This window comes from Scylla paramamosain, chromosome 47 (genome assembly GCF_035594125.1).
Source record: "Scylla paramamosain isolate STU-SP2022 chromosome 47, ASM3559412v1, whole genome shotgun sequence".
In the NCBI taxonomy this organism is placed as follows: domain Eukaryota; kingdom Metazoa; phylum Arthropoda; class Malacostraca; order Decapoda; family Portunidae; genus Scylla; species Scylla paramamosain.
This window is the reverse complement of record NC_087197.1, coordinates 6415959-6443725: the sequence shown is the minus strand read 5'-3', so window position 1 is coordinate 6443725 and position 27767 is coordinate 6415959. Positions and strand designations below refer to the sequence as shown.

General features: G+C 41.1%; 3 protein-coding genes across 6 annotated transcripts in view; 1 reads left to right on the top strand and 2 right to left on the bottom strand.

The window, feature by feature from the left end:
• LOC135095139 (uncharacterized) overlaps nt 1–27767 on the top strand; it is a 58053-nt gene that overhangs the window by 12419 nt on the left and 17867 nt on the right. For all 4 annotated transcript variants that reach the window (XR_010264064.1, XR_010264063.1, XM_063995905.1 and 1 more), the window contains exons 2-3: nt 9977–10001; nt 11080–13469. Coding sequence is in view for 2 of the 4 variants with exons in the window: in XM_063995905.1 (XP_063851975.1) it covers nt 11119–13469 (2351 nt within the window). In the remaining 2 variants the exon portion in view is untranslated. The remainder of the gene's footprint in view (nt 1–9976; nt 10002–11079; nt 13470–27767) is intronic.
• Nucleotides 1935–2906, bottom strand: LOC135095048 (KRAB-A domain-containing protein 2-like). The gene has a single exon (XM_063995686.1). The coding sequence runs from the start codon at nt 2904–2906 to the stop codon at nt 1935–1937; it is 972 nt and encodes a 323-aa protein (XP_063851756.1).
• On the bottom strand, nt 2960–4072 carry LOC135095047 (uncharacterized). Its single transcript, XM_063995685.1, has 2 exons — nt 3580–4072; nt 2960–3192 (listed from the first exon to the last, which is right to left on the bottom strand). The coding sequence occupies exons 1-2, from the start codon at nt 4070–4072 to the stop codon at nt 2960–2962; spliced, it is 726 nt and encodes a 241-aa protein (XP_063851755.1).

Sequence of the window (27767 nt, the reverse complement as noted above, 5' to 3'; positions counted from 1 at the left end):
ATTGGTAATGGTTCTCGCCTTCATCGTCATGGCCAGAGGGTAGGGAGAGGTTAATTATCACACAGTACCTACAGTGTGGCTTTATTAGGAGGAACGAAAAATATAAAAATAGCAAAAATAATTAAATGAATAATACTGATGGGATTCTTTGGGTTGACTGACCCACTATGACACTTTATCGAGTGGTTAATCTAAAAAAAAAAAAAAAAAAAAATTAGGCACTTGAAATTCTGGTATGGCATATACACTTATACTCCGTTACTTAACACTACGAATACACAAGAAAATAATTACTTTTATAACTCCTCAAGAGTACCATTGATTCTGGGCACCGTTATATCCCTAAATAGCGTCACAGCCTTCATCCATCACTTCTCTACGGCAATAATATTGCCCACAACACATTCACAGTAGACTATATTTGACTAAAGAAACATTACATGGCTAACACTTTCCCAAGACTCTGTGGTCTCCACGTGGGACCAACACCGGCTATTTTATCTGTTGCCAGAGGGAAGGGAGACGCCATTCTGTCAACACGTACTGTTACTATATCTTCACTAGAGACATGAATAATAAACATGAACACAGTAATATTCACTTCTAAATAAAAGAAAAATAAAATATTTCAGAGCTACGAGACCCACCTGTTGCCAGAGGGAAGGGAGACGCCATTCTGTGCTCTCTCCCTCAACACCCACAGGCCTCTGAAGTTATTGGAACCTTAGCTAGTTCTCTCTCTCTCTTCTTTCACAAATAATTTTACTGAACCGTGAGTTTAAATAAAAATGCAGGAATAATTGGCTAGCAAGGTGAGCATATAGGCTGGATATTAGTTGAAGTTAATAATTGAATTCTAAATTACTAACATATTTTATAAGCTAGGGAATGACACCTTATGAGTTACTGGTAGGCTGACGCAACATGATGTAATCCTATTATTCGTATTACCACTGATTAGAGAAAACCACAGTTGAAATAAGTAAAGACTATTTATAACAAATGTTTCAAGACTTCTAAATCACTCCCACGAATACACGCCTTATAAATATACTTTTTCATATAATCACTAAACCTTTAATTACCGCTATTATCCTCCTCTTCACCGCAAGCTACAAAAGAAAACAATTATTGGGGAGACTCAAAGAAACACAGAAATAATAAAAAGGAGCGTTACACACGCCCATTCTCCCAGAGTTAAACTCACGGTGAAGAATACATGCAAAATCCTACCTATACACTTTCCCTATCCTATCCATACATAAGGTCTACTAAACAGCTGACACTGACTCAACCACTTACCCTTGAGTCACCTGACTCGTACATTTCTTCCCGTAGGAAATTGTACCAACACCTTTCACATACAGAATACTTACAGGAAAAGAGAACTTGGACCCCAGTCACCCTCTGCTCTACGGGTAATCTATGGAGAAGTCACCTGACTAACTCCGTCACTCTCTTTATTCCCCGTCTCATAGAAAAGGAATAATCTATTACATTCGCAGCATTCGACACATTCGCCAACATTCACACAAATCATTCCTCTTACTACAACGAAGACTGGGGTAACATGTCCTCAAGGGAAACTTAGGACCCGTTAGAGGTGATGACTGTAACTTGAGGAGGAAGTAACCAAGTACGACGTTCCCTGGAAACCTCACTTCTCGAACTAAAGCCCACAAGAATGGGGTACACTTCCCCGAACTGAAACACATAAGCTACCATCTGGTATGAACTGTTTTGACACGACGAGAATTTGGGGACGACTTTCCCGAAATGCCCCACTCTATTTGTGGCTGAGACAGTGTCACTGACCTTCGAACACTTGTGACGGATGAGGATTTCCTGCTCTTAACTCACTTCATTCCTAACCCTCACATCCTATACATTATAACACTGTTCACTTCTCCTCACTCCTGAGTTCGTGCATCACATTAGCACTCCTCAATAAGACGTCTGGGAGGTCGACGGCGGCGGGGAGGGAGGTCTTGATCCTCCTCCTCCTCCTCCTCAACACATCCGTCTGAATAGTTCTCCTCCAACTCCGGAATAATTTCACTCCGGCTCACATACGGTTTCACCTTTTCTGCTGCTCTTTGTACTAACTTCCCAGAATAGGGGTCCTCCACTACATACAGTTGACCGTCCCTGATTACCTCACTCACTCGATATGGTCCTTTCCACTTAGCATTCAATTTGGTAGAGGTACCAGGCAACGGAGTTTCTGATTTCACCCACACCAAGGACCCAACTGAGACCTTTTCATCACGTCGTTTTCTGTTCGCCACTGCACGGTACCTCCTCTGTGACGTCACACTAGCGTCTTTAATCATGCGCTTAAGTTGCTGAACGTCACTATCTTCAGACTGCACCGTCAGGAGAGGCGCCGTGACGAAACGAGGTGGCTGTCTTGCGAAGAATGCTACATATGGAGAGACCCCCGTGCTGCTATGTACTGCCAGATTCATGTGTGACTGACATTCACTGAGAAGGGCGGGCCACCTTAAAGGGTAACCCTTGCACATTTGGGACAGCACGGTCTTCAGGGTCCGGTGCATTCTCTCGATGAGTCCGTTTGACTGGGGGTAATAGGGAGTGGTGTAGAGCAGTTCTATCCCATGAAGACCAGCCCAGGTTCTTAGTTCTCGTCCCATGAACTCCAAGGCATTGTCACACAAGATGGAGAGTGGCCGGCCAAAGTCAGAGATGTATTGGGAAAGCTTAGCTACTATACCCTGAGCATGTTTTGTTTTTAGAGGATAAAATTTTACATACCTAGAGAAGTGATCTATGATGGTGAGGATATACCTTTGACCCTCCTGTCCATTGGTCATGTCAGTGAGATCAATGGCAATCCTCTCCAATGGCTGCGACACTATAGGTAACTCTCGGTATGGCTGTGACATTCCTCGGTTGTGTTTGAATTTTTGGCAGTTTAGACACTCTTTAAGATACTGTATTACATCCGACTTAATAGTAGGCCAATAAAACAACCCTTTTCTGCCTGCTTGATGGATTTGAACTGCCCAAAATGTCCTGATTGATCATGAGCAACTTCTAGTGCCTTTCTGACTAGGTGTCGGGGTACTACTACAGTGTAATTTAGACTGCCATCTTTGGTCTCTCTAACATAGTGCAACACACCATCCAGAATTTCAAACTGATCAAGGGTTGCCTTAGCAATCTTTCGCCCTGGCAACACCCCACCCTTCAAGTAGTCTAAGAGTTCATTCCAAGTTGGATCTTCGCGCTGTCCTTTAATGAATTCCTCTCGGGTTAGGCCTAACCAGGTAACGTTGGGTTGATGTGTGATAAGCCTAACAGGACGCGACAACTGATCAGCCACTACATTATCTTTTCCCTTTACATATTTTACGCGAAAGTGATACTCGCGCATTTCCAGCATCCACCTAGTTACTCTGGGCGACTTAGTCCGCCTACGGAAGATAGTAGTGAGCGGTTGGTGGTCGGTTTGAATCTCAAAGTTGGTTCCACAAAGGTAATGGTGGAAATGACGGCAAGCTAACACGACAGCTAACGCTTCTTTGTCGGTGACTGAATACTTCTGCTCGCACTTACTGATCTTCTTAGAATAGTAACCTAGAGGTCGGACACTTTTATCAGGTTGAACTTGGTGCAGTACCGCTCCTACGCACTCATCGCTAGCATCTGTGACTAAGACCAGAGGAAGTTCAGGTTGATAACTAGCCAAAATGGGCGTTGACATAAGTTTTGTTTTGAGAGCCTCGAATGCAACCTGACATTCATCCGTCCAACTGAACTTTACATCCCCTTTCATGAGATTTGTGAGAGGCATGGCTATCTTTGAAAAATTGGGTACAAATTTCCGATAAAACCCACACATGCCAATAAATCTCCTAACTTGCTTGACATTTTTAGGTGGAGCTTGTTCTCTAATTGCTTCTAGATTTTTCTGATCAGGAGTACTTCCATCCTTAGAAACTCGGTGACCTAGAAATTTCACCTCCTGCTTCACCAAGTCGCACTTAGTCAGATTCAGCTTGATACCTTTCTCCTCTAACAAGGCGAACAGTCTACCCAATCTTTCCATTAGCTGGTCGAAGTTCTCGGCCCATAGAATGATATCGTCTAGATAGTTTTTGACCCATCCCACCGCTGCCACCAGTGTAACGCCACCCCCCCTCCTCCCTCCTCCTCACCGGTCCGATCAGAGCTCTAATGAGACGAGGCAACGATCTTCACGGTGAAGAAGAAAAAAAAGAAGAGGAAGAGAGAAGAGGTGAAGCACGCACACACAATAGAAAAAAAGAAAACATTTTTGATTGGTAATGGTTCTCGCCTTCATCGTCATGGCCAGAGGGTAGGGAGAGGTTAATTATCACACAGTACCTACAGTGTGGCTTTATTAGGAGGAACGAAAAATATAAAAATAGCAAAAATAATTAAATGAATAATACTGATGGGATTCTTTGGGTTGACTGACCCACTATGACACTTTATCGAGTGGTTAATCTAAAAAAAAAAAAAAAAAAATTAGGCACTTGAAATTCTGGTATGGCATATACACTTATACTCCGTTACTTAACACTACAAATACACAAGAAAATAATTACTTTTATAACTCCTCAAGAGTACCATTGATTCTGGGCACCGTTATATCCCTAAATAGCGTCACAGCCTTCATCCATCACTTCTCTACGGCAATAATATTGCCCACAACACATTCACAGTAGACTATATTTGACTAAAGAAACATTACATGGCTAACACTTTCCCAAGACTCTGTGGCCTGTCTCCACGTGGGACCAACACCGGCTATTTTATCTGTTGCCAGAGGGAAGGGAGACGCCATTCTGTCAACACGTACTGTTACTATATCTTCACTAGAGACATGAATAATAAACATGAACACAGTAATATTCACTTCTAAATAAAAGAAAAATAAAATATTTCAGAGCTACGAGACCCACCTGTTGCCAGAGGGAAGGGAGACGCCATTCTGTGCTCTCTCCCTCAACACCCACAGGCCTCTGAAGTTATTGGAACCTTAGCTAGTTCTCTCTCTCTCTTCTTTCACAAATAATTTTACTGAACCGTGAGTTTAAATAAAAATGCAGGAATAATTGGCTAGCAAGGTGAGCATATAGGCTGGATATTAGTTGAAGTTAATAATTGAATTCTAAATTACTAACATATTTTATAAGCTAGGGAATGACACCTTATGAGTTACTGGTAGGCTGACGCAACATGATGTAATCCTATTATTCGTATTACCACTGATTAGAGAAAACCACAGTTGAAATAAGTAAAGACTATTTATAACAAATGTTTCAAGACTTCTAAATCACTCCCACGAATACACGCCTTATAAATATACTTTTTCATATAATCACTAAACCTTTAATTACCGCTATTATCCTCCTCTTCACCGCAAGCTACAAAAGAAAACAATTATTGGGGAGACTCAAAGAAACACAGAAATAATAAAAAGGAGCGTTACACATTAACAAAAAATCCTACCTATTCCTACCATACCTTTCCTTACCTACCTATGGGTAAACTGTTTTACCTGATAAAGCTATGAAATTCCTTTGGATTCGTCTTACTTTGTCTTGCAGCGTTTAATTTGGTGGACCTTTAGCTGTGTTTAATTAACCTCTTTACTCTACGTCTTAACTCTATGAATCTAGCACGTTCATCGTTATTACTATAGGATTTTAACTTGTTATTGGAGCCCATCTTTGCGCACAGGCATTCAGTTATTTATGTATTCTATCACTAAGGCTTAACGTTTTGAGTTGGACGACGATTTTTCATGAGCACCTATTCTTGCACAACTTATAAATATTTATCAGTGAAAATTTCGGATTTCGGATCCGAAAGCCTCTTAAGTAAGGCAGAGAAGTGTATGTGAGACTCCATATGGCCTCTCAGAGAAACCAGATTGCAAATGAACGGAAAATCCCTTCCCCCAATTACGTTGACTGAAAATATCAGGGGAAATAACTCGACTGCAAACTGAAATCTTTTAAGCGAAAGATCGCTTAAAATTAATTCTGACCCTCAAAATGTTATTTGGTGCAATGTATGTTAACACTGTGTGGGTGTGCACATATGTTTGTATCTGTAGAGTTAAAAGATAATAAAACAAATCACATCTAAGACTAGAGGCACGAATCTTCTGAACGATAGACACCGTCGGAGTCAGAATCAGCTGATGGTGCTTGCCGAGTACCAACACATTAAAATAATGTCATTCGTAAGTAAAAGTCCATGACCGCACCTAATTGTTTAATGGGCCACAAAATCAGAACCGCGTCATGCAGTTTGCTATAAGGCAATGTATCCTCTAGTGCTGTTGCTGTTGCTGATGCTGCCACCGTGTAATGTCTTGTCTTGTCTTCTCAATGTTTTAAATGACTCGCTAACGCGTATATCTAATGGCTCATTTGGATAAGGAGTACAAAATTAATGTCTCAGCTGACTAGGCAGGCACACAGCTATCAATCAAATCAAAGATAAATTATTAAAAACAACGCTGGGAATTAGTTTTGCCCCTGCCGCTAAATTTTTCCAGTCCTTGATTGATTTCACTACTGGGATGATAGATCCCAATCTTTTATAACATTGGAGAGAAGAGAAAGATATACATGTTACTGAGGCAACTAGCAAGCCAGACGGCAGTGAGAGACGCCGCGCTGGCGTGCCAGGGCAGAGATGCACTGCCCTCCTCTGTTCCCCTTGTACACCACCTCACGTCTTCTATTTCTTGCAATATGTAATTGATAAGTTGTCTATACTGTATGTTATGTTAATTAGAAAAGTCAAAGGGGGTAAGAGTAATATGCCTTGGTGTTCGAGTATGGTAGAGTAGCATGTGTCATGTATCTGTTCCTTGCCTCGCGGTTATGTAATGCTGATGTTGGTATCGTGAGTGACGGTCGGTCTTCTGACTGCCTCACTTAAAATTTCAGCCTGTGAGAATAATTTTAAAATTGGATTTTTCGGAGGCAAGAAATGACTGTCAATTAGCTGGGAGTGTATGGTGAAATTTGGGTGTTAAGTTCTGTTCACGTGAATTAAATTGTTAATTAATTATAATGAAATAGTAATTAAATAAATTTGTTTGTTTTGTGAAAAGGTGAGCTGTCATTCTGTCCTGCCAGCTGCACCCATCCCTTTTTGTTAAACACAAACTACGCCTATAAATTCAATACTCCAAAGAGACATCAGTGCCTGTAGACAAAATAAAGGTAATGCTACCAAATAATTATTTTTAATACTCGGATGTGCTACCACGTAACTAGAGATTGAGTAAATAATTCAAGGCAAAGTAAAATAATATAATAGAACCTGTTGTGTTATTTATTAAGTAGAGTTAAGAACTAAATTATATATATATATATATATATATATATATATATATATATATATATATATATATATATATATATATATATATATATATATATATATATATATATATATATATATATATATATATATATATATATACTCGTATATATATATATATATATCATCCGAAAGGCTTCAATACCCTTCTCAGCGCCAAAGCCACAGCCCACATGTCATCCACATAATGCTATATTTTATAAGAATTTAAAATATAATATGCAAATAATTAAAGTCTTGAACTAGAGAGGAGCTACCACAGCCACAGTATGAGGTGCAAGGGACTCGATTTCCTTTCAACGAGGACCTGGGGATCGCACCAGATCCCCAGATTACCTTACCAGATTTTCTGCCACGTGCAACCTTCCTGTTATTCACTTGTTACTAGCGCTACCATTTCTGCTACAACTACGGCTATTGACAACAGTGACGAGATTCATCTATTTTGAGCAGGAATAACACTTTACATGTGGACGAGAGTCTAGGTGTTTGTCTAATTTGTTCTTGAAAACAAAGACCATTTATTTATGGAGTATGAAGTATGAAGTATTGAGGTATGAAGATTGGATGGCAGGAAGCACAGTATGTTAATGATCTGACTGAATATAAAATGTTTTGCTTCGCCTAACAATAATTTTTCACCATTTATTTTAAAACATTAAGTGGAGGAGAGGAAGGAACAAGCCCTAAATCAGTTTTGAGCAAAAGTCTGCTGAGCGAAGAGTTCAGCCTTAGAGAACATAAGAACATAAGAACATAAGAAATAAGGGAAGCTGCAAGAAGCGACCAGGCTTACACGTGGCAGTCCCTGTATGAAACACACCTATCTATTTCCATTTGTTATCCCCATCCATAAACTTGTCCAATCTTCTCTTAAAGCTCGCTAGTGTCTTAGCACTAACTACATGACCACTGAGCCCGTTCCACTTATCTACCACTCTATTTGAGAACCAATTTTTTTCCTATCTCCTTCCTAAACCTAAATTTGTCAAGCTTGAACCCGTTATTTCTTGTTCTACCCTGGTTGCTGATCCTAAGAATTTTGCTTACATCTCCCTTGTTATAACCCTTATACCACTTAAAGACTTCTATCAGGTCCCCTCTTAACCTACGTCTCTCTAGAGAATGTAAATTTAACAGCTTCAACCTCGCCTCGTAAGGAATACTCCTTATCCCCTGTATCCTTTTAGTCATTCTCCTCTGTACTGATTCTAATAGACCTATATCTTTCCTGTAATGTGGGGACCAGAACTGCACAGCGTAGTCTAGATGAGGTCTGACCAGCGCCAAGTATAACTTTAATATTACTTCCGGCCTTCTACTTTTAACACTCCTAAAAATGAATCCTAGTACCCTATTTGCCTTGTTTCTGGCTTCTATGCATTGTTTCCCTAGACGGAGTTCAGAGCTAACTATAACTCCTAAATCTTTCTCGTACCCTGTACCTACCAGAGTTTGGTTGTTTACTGTGTACCTAGTGTGTGGGTTTCCTCTACCTACGATAAGCACTTTGCATTTATTGATATTAAATTGCATTTGCCATCTATCCGTCCATTCATTCATTCTATCTAAGTCTGCCTGCAAGGCGATGGCATCCGATTCTGACCTAATTAATCTACCTATCTTTGTGTCATCCGCAAATTTACTAACATCACTACTAATGCAGTGCTGCATCATGTTAACAAGGGAAACTTACTAAATATCACACCTACGTCTAGCACACACAAAAAGGTCAGCAATAACATCCTTACCATACAAGCAATGATAGATATTATTTCACAAAATACACATTACTGAACTGTTGCCTTCAAACTCTGGTCATCTACACTTACAACAAAAACTTATTCAATAAAAACTGCTACGCCTGGGCACTAAGGGAAGTGACGCCACAGCACATGATTCCATCACACCTTCCAAAAAAACATTTTACGAAGTGGCTCTTCATTTTATCTTGAACAAAATTTTGATTCTGAGGAGACAGATGCAAACAGAAGCTTGTGGCACAAGCAACAGCAAGCAAGCCACACTCAGAAGATCCTCTCTGTTGTGTAATGTTTGCTTATTCTACTCTCATTGGAAACGTCTCACAGTTAAACGAGGCAGCAACTGGCAACTAAATTTATCAAAGGCTTTTAGTCCAGTGCTGTTTAAACTGTCATAAATGTTGATGTTGTTACTATTACACTTGACGCTACTCACTGCCGGCCAGCGGTGTCTGTGCACATTCAAGATCTGAAGAAAGGTAGATGCAGGAGCTTTAACATGTACACAGTTCTTACTGTCAATAACAACAGCAGACTGAATACCTGAGATATTTGTGAAACTTAAATCGTTACAAGGGTAATAATAGATAAATAACTTTTTTTAACAATAACAGATGAAAAAGGAAGTGAGAACTAGCTACAGCCGAACGATGACGAACGTCAGCAACATTCCTCTAATATTTTCTTTATGGTTTCGAAATATTTCTGGTACTCAGTGACCTTGCAACATTTATATATTATTTATTATTGCTTTTACTTGATGCATATATTAATTTCTGTAGTGCAAGATCTTTCATAGTTTTTCCTTATCTTTCCAGGTTCTCCAGGCTGGCCAGAATAACGGTAAGAGTGTGAGTGTATTTATATTTGTATTGTATTGTGTTAAGTCCCAGTGTCTGTACTAAAGAGAAAACTCTGGCATGGTATAAGCCTGGGTAGTGAAAAGGCAAAAGGCTGCATCTCATCAAACTATTAAGGTCCAGGTAGAGGCAAGGTCTCTCTGGATGCTCTCTGTCTCCCCCAACCACCCTCTGTCTCTCTCCAGCTTGGCTGTGTGGACCAATTATACATCCAGGCTATTCCAGTCTCCTGCTGCTCTTTGTGGAAAGAGGAATTTCCTGTTGTCTCTCTTAAAAAGTGATTCTCTTAATCTTATTTTTGTGATCTCTCTCATTTTTCTTGTCCGTTTTGAACAGATCATCTACATGCATTTTCTCCTTTTTCTTCTTCTTTTTAAAACAATATGTTGTAATTAGATCACCCCTTGGATTTCTTCTTTTACAAGAGATACATTCAAACAGGTATTCTTCCCTTTTAGGCAGGTTGGAGTCAAAAAAATTATGTCTTATCAAATCCTCTCTTCTAACTGTCTTCAGTTATATATATATATATATATATATATATATATATATATATATATATATATATATATATATATATATATATATATATATATATATATATATATATATATATTTTTTTTTTTTTTTTTTTTTTTTTTTTTTTCGTATATAAATCTGAGAAAATTATTAGGGCTAAAACTTCTTGCTCTCGAATGTTGTACGCTGCAAGAAAACCGTCAGAAAAAAAAAAAAGGAAAAACTTATTATACATGTCTTGTGGCTGGTGAACCCCTGAAATTTCATGACGGAAGACTTCATTACATAAGGGTATTTTTTTTTTTTTATTAAAACGTTACATATATCAAAAGTGGAAAAATGAAAAACAATATAAAAGACAAAATATTCAGGTCAGGATCGTACAATATATAGAATATATATATATATATATATATATATATATATATATATATATATATATATATATATATATATATATATATATATATATATATATATATATATATATATATATATATTTTATCACAATGCAACTCAGAGTTCCAACCACTTCATTACAGACAAGTGAACGTGAGGAGCCGTGGTGAAGAAGCATTGCCATGACCGCGGCAGTGGATTATTCACATCTCAAGCTGTTGTGCATTTTGATGGATCAAGGAGCAGCCGTGCTCTTTCATGCTCTGAAATGCGGTACAAACAAGGACGCCTCCGTCAGCCTCATGAACCACCTGATCAACCTCCCAGGCACTTCGACGGCCAACTACCGCACGCTCAACGGCGAGCAGAGGAAGAAGGTGTTTACTCGTACTTCCTCTGAGAGAAATCAGATGGCCAATGATCCCTCGTGCCAGAGCTTTGACATAACACTACTGTACAAAAGCATAAGGCTGGCCTGTGAAAATGTTGCAGGACTCAATGATGCCCGCTGGCAAGATGGTACAGTGATGGAGGGCCTGATCACTAAAATAAAAGACGAGAGAAACAAATGCGTACATCAAAAGCCTCAGATGAGAGATGAACAGCAGTTCCTGGACAAAGTTGAGGAGCTCAAGAACCTCTTCATCAGAGCCCTTCAGGCTGTCAAGGTCAAGTACAGAGTCTCTGACGGTGAGACCACAAATACTATTGACAACATAACAAGGCAAATACAAAATATATGTCAAGCCTTTGATGACAAAGTTATCTTAGAGATGAATTTTGATAAACGCCTCCATTTGTTTAAGGAAATGTCAGTGAGTCACCTGAGAGATATTTACAAACAGTTTGAATATTTTGACCCACTCTCCTTCCTCAGTGGATCCCAAGAACGGGTCCACATCCAGACTGTATTTTCAAAACTTGTCCTTAAACAGCAACCCACATCACTTGAATTAGACTCGTTAGAACTTTTAAAAGTTCTAACAGAAGAGTCGCAGCCCTCGCAGCCTGTCCAGGATCAAAAGTCACACTTTGCTTTGGTGAGCGGTATTGCTGGTAGTGGTAAAACCACCCTGCTCACTTTCATCCTGTCAGAGTGGCTCAAAGAAGACTGTGACCGCCGCGTCACTCACCTGGAGGAGTACGACATTGTACTCAGAATACTGTGCCGGGACACAGATGCCGAAGATCTGGAGACATTCCTGGGCCTGGTCCTCCCGTCTAGCCTGTCTAGTCTGCCAGTGTTTAACAAATCTCTCGTAAGCTATTTTAAGTACTGTAAAATGCTCTTCCTCATCGATGGTCTGGATGAGCTTAACAGCACATCTGAAAATCTCATCACTAATATTCTGAATATAACTAAATATAACAAAAGTTTTTCTATTCTTGCCACTTCACGACCAGAGCGAGTGGATCAGTTCTTGGCCTGCACACGACAGGACTATAAGCAATCGCAGATATCTATCGAGGGAATTCCTGTCCAAAGGAGGATGGAATTTGCAATCCAGTACTCCACCTCCATAAACCAGGATAGGTTGAGGGAGTTCATAAGAAAACAAGGCGATATGACCTTGTTTGAGCTTCCTCTTAACCTACTATTTCTAGTTACATTATTTGAAGACAATCCTGATTGCATTAAAGAAAACATTACGCAGTCCAGCTTGTACACCCACATCCACATATGGTGCATAGAAAAGCTGCGCAACAGAATATTTGTAAACCCCACATGGGGGAAGAAGAGGCCACAGACCCTCAAGACGAGGATAAAAAGAGTGGCGAAAGTGATGTACCAAATGGCGTTACAAGGTCTGTTGCAGAACAGACTGAATCTCTCAGAGGAGGAAACCGAGCGGCTGACGGATTGCTGCGAGAGAGAGGACCTGCCTGCTCAACAAGTCCTGGGAGCCTTCTTCACTCTGCAGGTGTCTATCATCAACAGAGTACGCCAAGAAAACTACGCCATGCCCCACAAAGGGCTGTTGGAGCACTTTGCTGCTCGACATATCATAGAGCACCTTCAGAATAGGTCCCTTCAAGAACCAGGAGCCATTAGGAGCCTCCTTCAGGGTGCCGTTCAGCCACAGACACATCCTTTAAATCTTCGGGGTTTGCGTAACCTTTTCTGGCACGTGGCGGGCCTGTTGGCCACACCAGACTTTCCAAAACGTCCCGGGACCATAAAGGAAGTAATGGACATGCTGGCGGAGACCGGCGTAAACTGGGAAGACTGGTTGTCACTAGTGGAAGACACGGATTATAATGAAAGCTTCCTGCAGGCCATCGCTCGTCATCTCACAGAAAACCCTCCTGTTGGCAAAGTAAAGATAAGAGACAATACGTTGGCCAGCGCTGCTGCACTACTCCCCCATATTCCCACAACAAAAGTGGTCTTAGACCTGGAGAACAAAAACGTGAATGTGGAGAATGTTCGTGCCTTGATTGATCATCAATGCAGTTTGTTGAGGTTGTGTCACCATTACATGCACCCCGGCAACCTACCTGCCTCAGACATCGTGCTGCACGCCTTAAACAGGTAAACACAAGCTCCAGATGTGTGTGTGTGTGTGTGTGTGTGTGTGTGTGTGTGTGTGTGTGTGTGTGTGTGTGTGTGAGTGTGTGTGTGTGTGTGTGTGTGTGTGTGTGTGTGTGTGTGTGTGTGTGTGTGTGTGTGTGTGTGTGTGTGTGTGTGTGTGTGTGTGTGTGTGTGTGTGTGTGTGTGTGTGTGTGTGTGTGTGTGTGCTAGTATGTGTGTCTGTATGTTTGTGTGTGTGTGTGCTAGTGTGTGTGTGTGTGTGTGTGTGTGTGTGTGTGTGTGTGTGTGTGTGTGTGTGTGTGTGTGTGTGTGTGTGTGTGTGTGTGTGTGTGCGTGTGTACTTGCGCGCGTGTGTACGTGTTGTTATTATAATAATTTTTATTAGTAGTAGTAGTAGTAGTAGTAGTAGTAGTAGTAGTAGTAGCAATAGTAGTAGTAGTAGTAATAGTAGAAGTAATAGAAGTAACAATACTATTATTATTATTACTAGTCATTTTAATATTAGTAGTAGTTGTAGTTTATGCAATTTATGGTCCCCTCCCCATCTGAGGAGGGGACCATAAATGTCCCCAGGTCGGACTGCCTTTCCGTCGACGACCCTAAGTGTCTTGACACCCCCTCAACTTTTTCTTCATTAACTTCTGCAACATTCGCGGTCTAAGATCGAATTTTCAATCTGTAGAACACCACCTCTCCTCTTCTAAACCTCATCTTCTTTTCCTCACTGAAACTCAGGTGTCTGAGGCAACTGACAGTAGCCCCTTTTCTGTTCCCTCCTACTTTCTCTATCCTCATTTTTTATCCAAAGCTGGATGCTGCGTTTATGTGCGCAATGACTTAACCTGCTCTCGTGCCCACGCTCTTGAATCTTCCGAGTTTTCCACCATCTGGCTACGACTACAGAATCATTCTCATACTAAATTTATCTGTGCTGTATACCTCTCTCCTAACTCCTCTGACTATAAGAAATTCTTTGACTACTTAACTTCCAAAGTGGAGCACATTCTGACCCTCTTCCCTTTTGCAGAGATCTCCATTCTTGGAGACTTCAATGTTCACCACCAGCTTTGGCTTTCCTCTCCCTTCACTGACCATCCTGGTGAACTAGCCTACAACTTTGCTATCCTCCATGACCTAGAGCAATTGGTGCAACACCCTACTCGTATTCCTGACCGTCTTGGAGATACGCCCAACATTCTTGACCTTTTCCTGACCTCTAATCCTTCTGCTTATGCTGTCATCCTTTCTTCTCCGTTGGGCTCCTCCGATCACAATCTCATATCTTTATCTTGTCCTATCACTCCAATCCCTCCTCAGGATCTCCCTAAGCGAAGGTGCCTCTGGCGTTTTGCCTCTGCTAGTTGGGGGGACCTGAGGAGGTATTTTGCTGATTTTCCTTGGAATGACCACTGCTTCCGTGTCAGAGACCCGTCTTTGTGTGCTGAGCGCATAACAGAGGTGATAGTGTCTGGCATGGAGGCGTACATTCCTCACTCTTTTTCTCGTCCTAAACCTTCTAAACCTTGGTTTAACACAGCTTGTTCTCGTACTATACATGATAGAGAGGTGGCCCACAAAAGGTACTTAAGCCTTCCATCACCAGAATCTCATGCACTTTATATTTCTGCCCAAAACCATGCCAAGTCTGTTCTCCAACTAGCCAAAAACTCCTTCATTAACAGAAAATGTCAAAACCTTTCAAGATCTAACTCCCCTCGTGATTTCTGGCATCTAGCCAAATATATCTCCAATAACTTTGCTTCTTCTTCTTTCCCTCCTCTACTTCAACCAGATGGCACCACTGCTATCACATCTATTTCTAAAGCTGAACTCTTTGCTCAAACCTTTGCTAAAAACTCTACCTTGGACGATTCTGGGCTTGTTCCTCCCTCTCCTCCACCCTCTGACTACTTCATACCACGTATTAAAATTCTTCGTAATGATGTTTTCCATGCCCTCGCTGGTCTAAACCCTCGGAAGGCTTATGGACCTGATGGGGTCCCTCCTATTGTTCTCCGAAACTGTGCCTCCGTGCTTGCACCTTGCCTAGTCAAACTCTTTCAGCTCTGTCTGTCAACATCTACCTTTCCTTCTTGCTGGAAGTTTGCCTACATTCAACCTGTTCCTAAAAAGGGTGACCGCTCTAATCCCTCAAACTACCGTCCTATTGCTTTAATTTCCTGCTTATCTAAAGTTTTTGAATCTATCCTCAACAGGAAGATTCTTAAACATCTATCACTTCACAACCTTCAATCTGATCGCCAGTATGGGTTCCGTCAAGGCCGCTCTACTGGTGATCTGGCTTTCCTTACTGAGTCTTGGTCATCCTCTTTTAGAGACTTTGGTGAAACTTTTGCTGTTGCCTTGGACATATCAAAAGCCTTTGATAGAGTCTGGCACAAAGCTTTGATTTCCACACTAGCCTCCTACGGTTTCTATCCTTCTCTCTGTAACTTCATCTCAAGCTTCCTTTCTGACCGTTCTATTGCTGCTGTGGTAGACGGTCACTGTTCTTCTCCTAAATCTATTAACAGTGGTGTTCCTCAGGGTTCTGTCCTGTCACCCACTCTCTTCTTATTATTCATTAATGATCTTCTAAACCAAACTTCTTGTCCTATCCACTCCTATGCTGATGATACCACCCTGCACTTTTCCACGTCTTTTCATAGACGTCCAACCCTTCAGGAGATAAACATCACGCAGGGAAGCCACAGAACGCCTGACTTCTGATCTTTCTAAAATTTCTGATTGGGGCAGAGCAAACTTGGTATTGTTCAATGCCTCAAAAACTCAATTCCTCCATCTATCAACTCGACACAACCTTCCAGACAACTATCCCCTCTTCTTCAATGACACTCAACTGTCCCCCTCTTCTACACTGAACATCCTCGGTCTGTCCTTTACTTTATAATCTGAACTGGAAACTTCACATCTCATCTCTACCTAAAACAGCTTCTATGAAGTTAGGTGTTCTGAGACGTCTCCGCCAGTTTTTCTCACCCCCCCCAGCTGCTAACTCTGTACAAGGGCCTTATCCGTCCATGTATGGAGTATGCTTCACATGTCTGGGGGGGTTCCACTCATACTGCTCTTCTAGACTGGGTGGAATCAAAAGCTTTTCGTCTCATCAACTCCTCTCCTCTAACTGACTGTCTTCAGCCCCTCTCTCACCGCCGCAATGTTGCATATCTAGCTGTCTTCTACCGCTATTTTCATGCCAACTGCTCTTCTGATCTTGCTAACTGCATGCCTCGCCTCCTTCCGCGGCCTCGCTGCACAAGACTTTCTTCTTTCATCCCTATTCTGTCCACCTCTCTAACGCAAGAGTTAACCAGTATTCTCAATCATTCATCCCTTTCTCTGGTAAACTCTGGAACTCCCTGCCTTCTTCTGTATTTCCACCTTCCTATGACTTGAATTCCTTCAAGAGGGAGGTTTCAAGACACTTATCCACCAATTTTTGACCACTGCTTTGACCCTTTTATGGAACTGGCATTTCAGTGGGCATTTTTTTTTATTAGATTTTTGTTGCCCTTGGCCAGTATCCTTCCTACATAAAAAAAAAAAGTAACATTATTATCGCAATTACTAAAATCATTATTTTTATCAACATAATTATTATTTAATAACAGTAGTAGTAGTAGCAGTAGTAGTAGTAGTAGTAGTAGTAGTAGTAGTAGTAGTAGTAGTAGTAGTAGTAGTAGTAGTATCTTTACTAGTCACAATCACAACGATAACTAGTGTGTGTGTGTGTGTGTGTGTGTGTGTGTGTGTCGCCTGCATAGGTGACTTGGGCCTTTGTTGTAGCTTGGCTGGCTTGGGCGTGTTTTTGTTGGGAGTGTGGTTTGCCTACCACGGTAGGGCGCCAAGAACACCCGAGTTCCCCACGTCCTCAAGAGTCCGTGTCAAAAGAAGAAGAGCGGGAGAGAAAAAAAGAAAAAAAATCGGCAGAACTGCTTGTTGTAAGAGAACTTGAGCTAAGACATCAATAAAAGGGGCAAAGGAGAGAGTCCATGGGTGTTCATGCGTCTACCAAGCAAAACAATGATGAAACACTTCTCTCAATAATAACATAGATATATGTATGGATGCCACCATACATAGCACAATGTACATCATTGGAGAAATAACAAGAGGTTGCTTAGTAATACTTGCAGGAAATTAAATTCATAAATATATTTTTTTATCAACAGTTACAGCCTAAAATCTACAGAAACGATCAAAGTACAGGGATATAATGCTACTTACCTCGTCAACTGTAGCGGCGGACTGCACGACGGATCTGCAACGCTAGTCAGGGAACACCTGAAACACAAAGTGACAAACAATTACGACACGAATTTCTTACAAGTTATGCTGGAAACAAACACTGGCGCCATTAATCTAGCTACCATCCACCTACCACCACGCCGGCTGTATCCACCTGTCACAGATCTCCATGATGCAGCCTCCCAGAGCACACCACCTTACATTACAGAAGACCGCAATGCCCACCACCCCTCCCTAACTAGCAAAAGCACTAACAATGCAGGAAAAGGGCAAAACTTTATTTCAGACAACAACAACCTAAATCATCTCTGCCCGCCCTTCCATGCCTTCTTCTCTCATAACTGTTCTTCCTCACCAGATACAATACCACCAAACAATAAAACGTACCATAACCTCGCTACTAATCCTGCCCCATCACCCGTGTGACCACATTCCTGTTATCATTGCCATAGCATCCCAGCCTATAAAGAGATGCCTGCTCCACCCAAAATAGATTACAGAAAATCAAAATAGGAGGATTTCCAAAGAGAAATAGAAGGTGAATTTGAAAAATAGAAGTGACCAGTACATACTCGCAGGACAACAAGAATTAGACACAGAAATAGACTGCTGGATAAAAATCATAAAAGAAGCAATGCAAAATCGCATCCCAAAAAAGACACATCAAACTGAGAAACACCAAATAATTAACCAACAGAAACCTTGGAATTGTCGTGTTTCTGTGTTGAAACGATCTTGTTGCATCCCTAAATCTTTAAGATTGGCCTTTGTGGATTCAAGGGAATGCGTTTATGTTTTTATAAAATTTACTTAATTCATATCACGAGTATTTACACTCAGACGATCATGTACGACTTCCGACCTTAAAAAAAAAAGTAAATAAATAAATAAATAAATAAATAAATAAATAAAAGAGTAAAAAAATAAATAAATAATTAAAATTGGATTCATCTCACTTCTGATAAATTCCACTGAATATCTCGAAACACTTCAGGTTACACTTCCGATGAAATCACTTAACTCAATTAACACTCAATGGTAAATCACACCCTACACAGACTCCGCAATTAATATTCACTGATGAAATACGTCCTACATCTATCCAACCCTTCTCTGTCAATAGATAACACCAATATTTTACTTTGACTGCATTACAACTGTCTGGCTCTGCTTATTGGTGCTGTGACAGGCGGGTTACTCATCTTGACCTTCTCTGGACTGATAGCTCCGTCTAGCTTATCTCTGTCTCCTTCTGTCTATTCCCGTCTCTTACACTTCATAATATATACGTGATATTACATTACAGGTGATATTATATACGTGATATTAGAGCGACCTTTTCCCCCAACAAGGCTTCCGTTACTATAAGATTTATTTTTTAGTACTTCGAACATACCGTTAATTTCACCATACTCTTCAATAAGGTTAATTTCCAAGTAACTATATTTATTTTCCATTACTTCCATTATACAGTTTATTTTTTCTTGACTTTTCAATAAGGTTCATTCTCGTTCATTATCTACGGTAAACCACATCTACATCTAATCAGGAACAAGTAGACGGCGTTTCCTATGTTGTGTCGACTGTCTGTCTTGTCCACGTCATTTGCTTCCGGCGGCCTGCTTCCCTTGTGTACTAATTTAGTAATAACCACCTGGGTATCTTTTCTTGTAACCTGCTGCCAATCTCCGGCTCTGTCAGTTTTGTTATGACTCACCGCATCTTGTTGTTCTTCTCGATAGTCACGTCTCGTCTCTCATCCATCAGGGTGATGATAGCTTCTTGTAATATTGGTATCTGCTTTCTGTTTATCATGTTCTTCTCTTCTTTATTCTTCCTACTTTCTTACTTCGTTCTTTACTTTTTTTCATTTTTGTTTCATTCTTCCTTCTTCTTACGTGTTTCATTTCTTCTTGGTGATTCTTGGGTTACAACATGCCCCCCTCTTATGACAGCGCGTCCTCTCGCGATTGCTTACTTGGTTGGGTGTTCGTTCCTTCATCCGTGGATGTGGTACAGGGTGTGGATTTGGAAGGCCCGCTCCATGTTGCCGGAGCCAGGAGTGCCATAGGCGTAGCCCTCCCCTACGCCCGCGAACACCAGGGTGACCCCAACAGACAGCACTGTCTACAACCAGTCGTACCAGTCCGGGTCCCAGGAGACTCATGCTTTTATCAAGAGCTGCAGGTTGTCTTTACATTGTGTAGAGACAGAAGTACCCATTCACAGCTGCTGGGAAGGCATATAATAGCAGAATTCATAAGCTTAGAGTTTGGAGATAGAGCCTTTGTGGAGAAAACAAAATATAACATTCAATATTTTGACCAGTAAGAGGAGAGATCAACAATCAATCATATTTTCCACAACATTTATGTTATAAGCCAGAAAAATCGGTTCTGGTCTTGAGTATTCTCAGTATGACTGAAGGTTTGATGCAGTCAGAAAACACTTATATTAATAAAGAAAACTGGAAGGGAAAACATCTTGCGGACATCAGAAGGTGTTGGCGGGAATTCCTGTAAAAGTTATACATAGCAGCCCAAGTCACTCATATCAGCTTCAGGTAAACTCATTTAATTTTGCTCTCTTGGATGAATGAACACTTCATTCTGCGCTCAAATAATGTGTAGAGGGAAAGGTAAGACGTATTTCAAAATATGTGCATCCATCATGGGTTTCAATCACATTCATAGATCAATATGAACTGCTGCAATGGATTTAATAGCTAAATGGACAATATCAATTTCACGCATAAATAATGGCTTCCCATTATTTATAGACACATTTAGACACATTTAGACACATTTATTTTCATCTCATTTATATTCCCTCAATCACTTTAAGTAGCAAATTTTGACTTTTTAGTACAAGACGAAAGATTGTCAATTGTCTGTTCATCCTTCGCTACCAAGCAATATAACATCTAGCAGAGACTCTTTCATTAGTTTTGTTGTCACTTGTTGAAATCATTATATTGAACTTCCTTTCCTCATTCATTATCATAAAAAAAAAGTCAAGGATACTGTTGTGGTAGTTAACCAGCTCACATTATGTAAAAATTGTATTAATGTTTTGGTTTATAATGATGTACCGAGTCGCTGTATCGTTTTCATTATTTGAGTATTGTAAAAGTTCGAACCAACCTCATGTATCTAAGTGCCGTGCCCGGCTGAGTCAGATACTTCCCAGCCCCGGCCGCCACTACTTCTCTCCTATCTGTACATAGTTTACCAAGTGAAGGGTATATTGGAAGTCTTGGTTTCACCGTTACCTCGGAAGACACAACAGGGATTTTCTGGCGCAGTGAGTAGGATCACGCTGTGGAGCTCGTCCGAGAAGAGAGTCTGCAGCCATGACGGAAACTACCCAGCTGATCCAACTACTGCAGCAGCAGATCGCCAATCAAGAGTCACGCCACCAGCAGCAGATGGAGATAATGCAGATGCAGGTACAAGCCCTGGTGACACAAGTGGTAAAAGCTTTACTACGGTGACGACAGCGCCCGCTGCTACTACACCAAGCTGTGCTCCGTTCGACTCCAATTCTGAGCACTGGACTGATTACTGGACAAGATTCTGCACTTTTGCTGGAGCCAACTCCGTTCCTGACGACAAGAAGGGACAAGTGTTTCTCACTAATCAGTCAGCAATGTCTTACAAGTTGTTGACGAACTTGACAGCACAACAGACTCCCAAAAAGGACATCAACGACCTGACCGTGGAGAAAATAGTTTCCTTTATGAAGAACCAGCTCGACCCGAGGAGATTCGCAGTGCGAGAACATTTCAAATTCTGGAGTGATTTACAACGGAAGCCGGGGGAGGCGATACAGGAGCTGGCAGCGAGGATTCGTCAAGACGCCGCCACCTGTGACTTCGCTTCCATTAAAGACCCACAAGACGAAGCGCTACGAAGCCGATTAATTTGTTCTATCAACAATGAAGTAGTACTCAAGGCACTGTTCAAAATAAAGGACGATGAATTGGACTTCGCAAGACAAATCCATATCGCGATCGAAGTTGAGGACGCAGCCAAGGTAGCAAAAGAAACGGTGTGTGGCCAGAAGCCGAAACTAGTGAACAAGGTCAACCACAGGAAAGCGCCTCTTTATCACTAGAAGTCAGGACGTACTTGCAAGACAGGGATCAAGGATATAGAGCACCAAGACGGGGATCAAGGGTATGGAGCACTAAGTGTCACTTTGTGGGTCTTGTGAACATTAGGACCATAAAGCCTTCACTTGTCCGTACAAGTCCTTTGCATGTAATTACTGCCACTTAAAGGGACATCTGTAAATTGCATGTCGTAAGAAGCAACGTCGAACCAGAACGGAACAAGTGAAGCATATAAGGGAAAGTGAAAAGTATGAAGTGTTGCACGCAGTATTGTGAGAAACCGGTATTCCTCTACCTAAACTTGAAGTACCAGTAAAAGTAAAAGGGCTAACTTATGAAGGAGAGCTCGACACGGGTGCCGCAACTAACTTCATCACAGAGGAACCGTGACACAAGCTTGATACTCCTCCACTACAGGAAACCAGAGCACAATACGCCTCGGCCAGTCAGCACAAAATGTCTATACTGGGTGAGTTTTACGAAGTGCATCCACACCAGATGCTGAAAGACGCAATCGAGGCAATGGGTATTTCCGTAGATCAATCCATGGACAAGGCTCGTCGAAGCCCCTCGGTGGTTACAAAGGTGTTTGACCATCTCCAGTGAAGCTTCAGGAAAGGTGTCGGAAAGTTGCGGAAGAGTTCAGTCTTCCGCAAGTCTTCAAACCAGAACTAAGATGTCTCCGAGGAGTTGAGCTGGAAGTGAAATTTAAACCCGACACCCAGACTGTTTCACAAGGCACGACCAGTTCCCTTAGCACTGCAAGAGGAGCTCGCTAAGGTCTATGATTATGTCATTGCTAGAGGGATCCGGAAACCCGTGGCATTCAACGACTACGGAACCCCATCAGTACCCATCAAGAAAGCCGTTCTGCTTTGACAAGCTAATGCTACGTTGAGAGTGTGTGGTGATTACTCCGGGATGGTTAATCTACAGCTGGAAACTCCTCGTCAGCCCATGACGCTTCCTGAAGACCTCGTGCAGAAGCTAGGAGGTGGGTGTGGTTTTTCCAAGATTGACTTGGCAGATGCATATAACCAGGTCAATTTGGCTCCCGAAAGTCAGAAGCGGCTTGCTCTTAGCACGCACCGTGGTGTATTACTGCAGTGTCGCCTGCCATATGGAATCGGCTCAGCGCCTGGATATTTTCAGGAAATCATGGGACAGATTACACAAGACTTGCCAGGTGTATGTGTTTACTTAGATGACATTTTGGTGAGCGGAGCTGATCCTGACGATCACGGTGAGAATCTTCGTAAATTACTTCAACGACTGGAAGAAAAGTCTTCGTTGTAGATGGGAAAGGTGCCAGTACGCCAAGCCCTACAAGTTCTTGGCAATCTACTATCGAGAGGGCATCGGCAAGGGTCGAAAAGTGGACGCCGTACTGAAGATATATGCCCCTACACACGTCCTGAGTCTGAAGGCGTTCATGGACTCCGTCCAGTTCTACGGAGAATTTTTACCTAACTTCTCAACAGTTGCAGAGCCCCTCCACCGTCTCACACAGAAGAATGTACCATGGCAGTAGGGAATGGAGCAGCAACAGGCATTTCAGCATCTCAAAGAATTGCTGTCCTCGGATAATGTGCTGGTTTATTTCGATCCAGCCTTGCCGGTTGGCCTAGCGTGTGATGCATCCGGTGTTAGCATCGGAGCAGTCTTGTTTCACCGCTACCCAGATGGGAGCGAGCGCTTTATCAGGAACGAATCAAAGACACTGACGGCAACTCAACACAAGTACAACCAAATACAAAAAATCAATGGCAATTGTATTTGGTGTACAACCAAATACAAAAAGAATCAATGGCAATTGTATTTGGTGTGAAGAAGTTCTACCAGTACCTGTACGCACGTCACTTCACCCTCGTGACAGACCGCAAACCACTGGTAACTTTGTTCCATCCACACAAATCCACTCCAGGCTTGGTTGCCAATCGTCTGGCTAGATGAGCATTTCTCGTGAGTCAATTTGATTAGGAAATTGAATACAGGAAAACCATTGACCATCAGAATGCCGATGCTCCAAGCCATTTACCTACTGACGGTGACGCAAGTTTTGACATGGAGGAAGATGAAGAGGACATCGACACCGTACTCACCATCTCGACAATCAGTCAAGGCTTAAGTCCAGCTGACTCTAACGCCCTTTCTAGAGAATCTAAGAAGGATCCGACCATCTTCCTTGTAATGCGTTACACGCAGGAAGGTTGGCTTGAAAAAGGGAAGAGTGAGAACGAGAACGTTGAAAATGTAAACAACTGGAGAACTCACTCATTACCTGTAATGGATGTTTACTACACGTGTCGGTAGTTATTCATACTAGTCTCCAGGGAGCAGTATTGGATATTCTACACCTGAGTCAACTGGGAATTTGCCGTACGAAACAACTAGCAAGAATAGCAGTTTACTGGCCAAACATCGATGCTGAGTCGAGCGATTATGCGCATGATCGAGCTATATGCGCAGAACATCAAATCAAGCAGCGCTCCATCCATGGATGATGCCAGAGAAACCATGGAGTCGTTTGTACCTGGATCACGCAATAAGTTTCATGGGCGCTAATTGGCTTGTGATGACTGACGCCTACTCAAAATACCCCTGCATCAGCCAAACGCAATCTATATCTACGAAGGCTACCGTGGAGCTGCTTGAACAGGACTTTGCGCACTTTGGATTCCCTCATGCGCTAGTTAGGGATAATGCGCCAACCTTGAAGTCCGAGGAATTCCAGAGTTGGTGTAAGGAACGAGGAATTACGCATCTGACCGGAGCACTATACCACCCAGCAACGAATTAGAGCTGCGGAACGCCTGGTACAGACAATCAAATAAGCACTCAGGAAATCCTCCCTGCCACCGAAGGCAGCATTGCAGGAATTTCTAATACAGTGGGTTACTCACCGATTGAATTGCTAAACAAGCGGCAAATTCGGACTAAAAAATACACATTGCTATCCTCGGCAGCACATATGCACAAGGTAAACAAGCAAAGTAAGCAGTTAAGTCGCAGTATCGGGAAACACTGTTGCATCTAACTACTACCTATGACGTCGGTGATCGTTGCTACGTACGCTCTTTACTACGGACCGCGACGAGACAATGATCCTAGGTGGGTTCCAGCTACAGTGACCAAACGCTTCGGCAGCCGTACGGTGAACGTTCGAGTTCATCCCCGAGAACTCGTTTGGAGAAGACACCTAGAGCAATTACGCCCTCGCTACTCTTCTGAGGAAGATAACGAGCCAGACGAGGATGTATTTTTATAAGAGTGAAGCATCCGACACGACAGTGACGAAGCACTCACCCAGCCCAATTAAAGTACGTCAGAACAAGAGAGAATGTGAGGCTTCATCGACGTATGGACCTAGGAACCCAAGAAGCTCGAAGAGAGCGTAAACCACCTAGTTGCCTGGTTTACTGAGTTCCAGGGATTCCTCCAGGCAACTGAGTTCCAGGGATTCCTCAACTTGAAGGTGGAGGTGTTGTGGTAGTTAACCACCACACAATATATAATAATTGTATTAATGTTTTGGGTTATAATGGTGAAGTGAGTCACTGTATAGTTTTCATTATTTGAGTATTATAAAAGTTTGAACCAACCTCATGTATTTTGAGTGCCATGCCCGGCTGAGTCAGATACTTCCCAGCCCTGGCCGCCATTACTTCACTCCTAGTTGTACATAGTTTACCAAGTAAAGGGTAATAATAATAATAATAATAATAATAATAATAATAATAATACTTTATTGCTCTTGCAGAGAATTTGTCTTGTGCTTGCCAAAGTATAAAAGAGAAATATAGAAGTATAAAAATTCTTAAAACTATCAGTTACATCTATTAAATTCTCAATCATAAACTATCAAAAATGGAACACATTAAAATATTAAAAACATTAATAGTATTGCTGATGTTCCTGAGTGCTGCCTTCTTTTACAACTGTTGATTCCCAATCAATATCCTGATACTAGATGGAACATACGACTCCCTATACCGAGATGTTCGGCCCTGCACAGATCTCCATCTTCTGCCAGATGGTAACAATTCGTAACATGTGTGCAATGGGTGAGTGGGGTCTTTTATTATCATATTGCTTCTCTGAATAACCACTCGTTTATACAGTTCCAACAATGGTTTTGTATTTTTTACTTTTAATCGGCTGCATTTCTTTATTATCTTGCTTAGTTTACCTTTAGATTCCACAGTACTATTTCCATACCAGCAACATATAGCAAATGAAAAAACTGATTGTAGTATACTACTGTAGAACAAATCCATTATCTTACTACCAACTTTTAACTTGCATAGTTTCCTAACAAAAAACATCCTTGAGTTTGCCTTCTTATATATTTTATCTATGTGAGAGGAAAAGTTGAGTTTATTGTCTATGATCGTTCCTAAGTATTTGTATTCTTCTACTACTTCAACAGTTTCATCATTGATTTCCAAAGGTTCATGTTGTACGGGAGTCTTACTAAAATCAATAATCATCTTAGTTTTGTTAACATTTAATTCTAAAAAATTATCCCTGCACCATGTACTAAAATTGTTAATTTCTTCTCTATAAATAACATCATTAGTTACACAGAGAGAGACAATGGCAGTGTCATCTGCATATTTGAATATCTTAGTACACTCATTTTGACTTCTACAGTCATTTGTATAAAGAGAAAACAGTAGTGGTGACAATACGCAACCCTGGGGCGCACCTGTGTTTGTTACAATTGAGTCAGATCTGGTCCTTAAGCTTTACATACTCGTATTGCACCCTACCTACCAAAAACTCGCGTATCCATAGAACAAGTGGTGGACTCACGTTAAGACTTATAAGTTTTTCCATTAACACATGAGGTTGTATTGTGTTGAAAGCACTTGAAAAATCAACGAACAACACCTTAGCAAAGTGTTTACTGGATTTGTTGTTTACATTTTCCAGAAATCGAAGTATATGATTTATAATTGATAACGTAGCATCTTCCACGCACCTATCTTTCTTATAGGCAAACTGATAAACATCCATTTGGTCTTTCACTTCAAGAAACAGGAACTTTTTAATAAACACTTTCTAAACATTTCATAAATATACATGTCAAGGCTACAGGTCTGTAATCATTATAACCTTTAGGGGTTTGATGTTTTGGCACTGGAATAATTTCAGATGTCTTCCACAGTTTAGGTATATAAGATTGATCCAAGGAACTCTGAAAAATTCTGCATAAAACTGGAACCAACTCGTATTTACAAATGCTTACTACCTTAGCACTTACTCTATCAGGCCCTGCCGCTTTATTGCTCTTAACTCTTTTCAAACTTTCTAGTACATCCTCACACGTTACAGTAAATATTCAATGTTCCTTGTTATATAAAAACTCAGTAAGGCTGTTCTGTTCTGAAGAATAATCCTGGACATCAAATCTACAATAAAACTTATTTAATTCATTGCAATAATCCTTTACATTTGTAATATCTGGACACACAGATTTCTTAGTCATTCCAGTAATGTTACGCAAACCTTGCCAAGCAGCCTTTGTATCTTTCTCAAACCAATGTTCTATTTTCCTTTTGTATTTTTCTTTTTCCATACTAATCATATCATCAATTTTCTTCTGAATGATTCTTAAGTTGACTCTATCATTTCGTAACCTACATTGTCTTTTCTCATGTAGCAAATTTTTCACACTTTTCGTAAACCAGGGCTTATTGTTAGGGTAGCACTTAACACTCTTGACAGGCGAATTGTTTTCCACATAAAAAGATAAATAGCAATTTAAGACATCCACATTCTCGTCAATACTAGCATTTTCATCATACAGTATGTTCCATTCTGTCGATTCCATACAGCCTCTCAGAGTATCGCTCACTTTGTCATCCCACTCATATATTTTCTTAATGACAGGTTTACAAGTTTTCAATTTT

Coding starts and splice junctions, on each gene's coding strand:
- LOC135095047 (XM_063995685.1), bottom strand. CDS start 4,072: ATGGAAAGATTGGGTAGACTGTTCGCCTTGTTAGAGGAGAAAGGTATC. Junction 3,193..3,579: donor TTACTATTCTAAGAAGATCA/GTAAGTGCGAGC, acceptor GGGTGTTGCCAG/GGCGAAAGATTGCTAAGGCA.
- LOC135095048 (XM_063995686.1), bottom strand. CDS start 2,906: ATGTCACAGCCATACCGAGAGTTACCTATAGTGTCGCAGCCATTGGAG.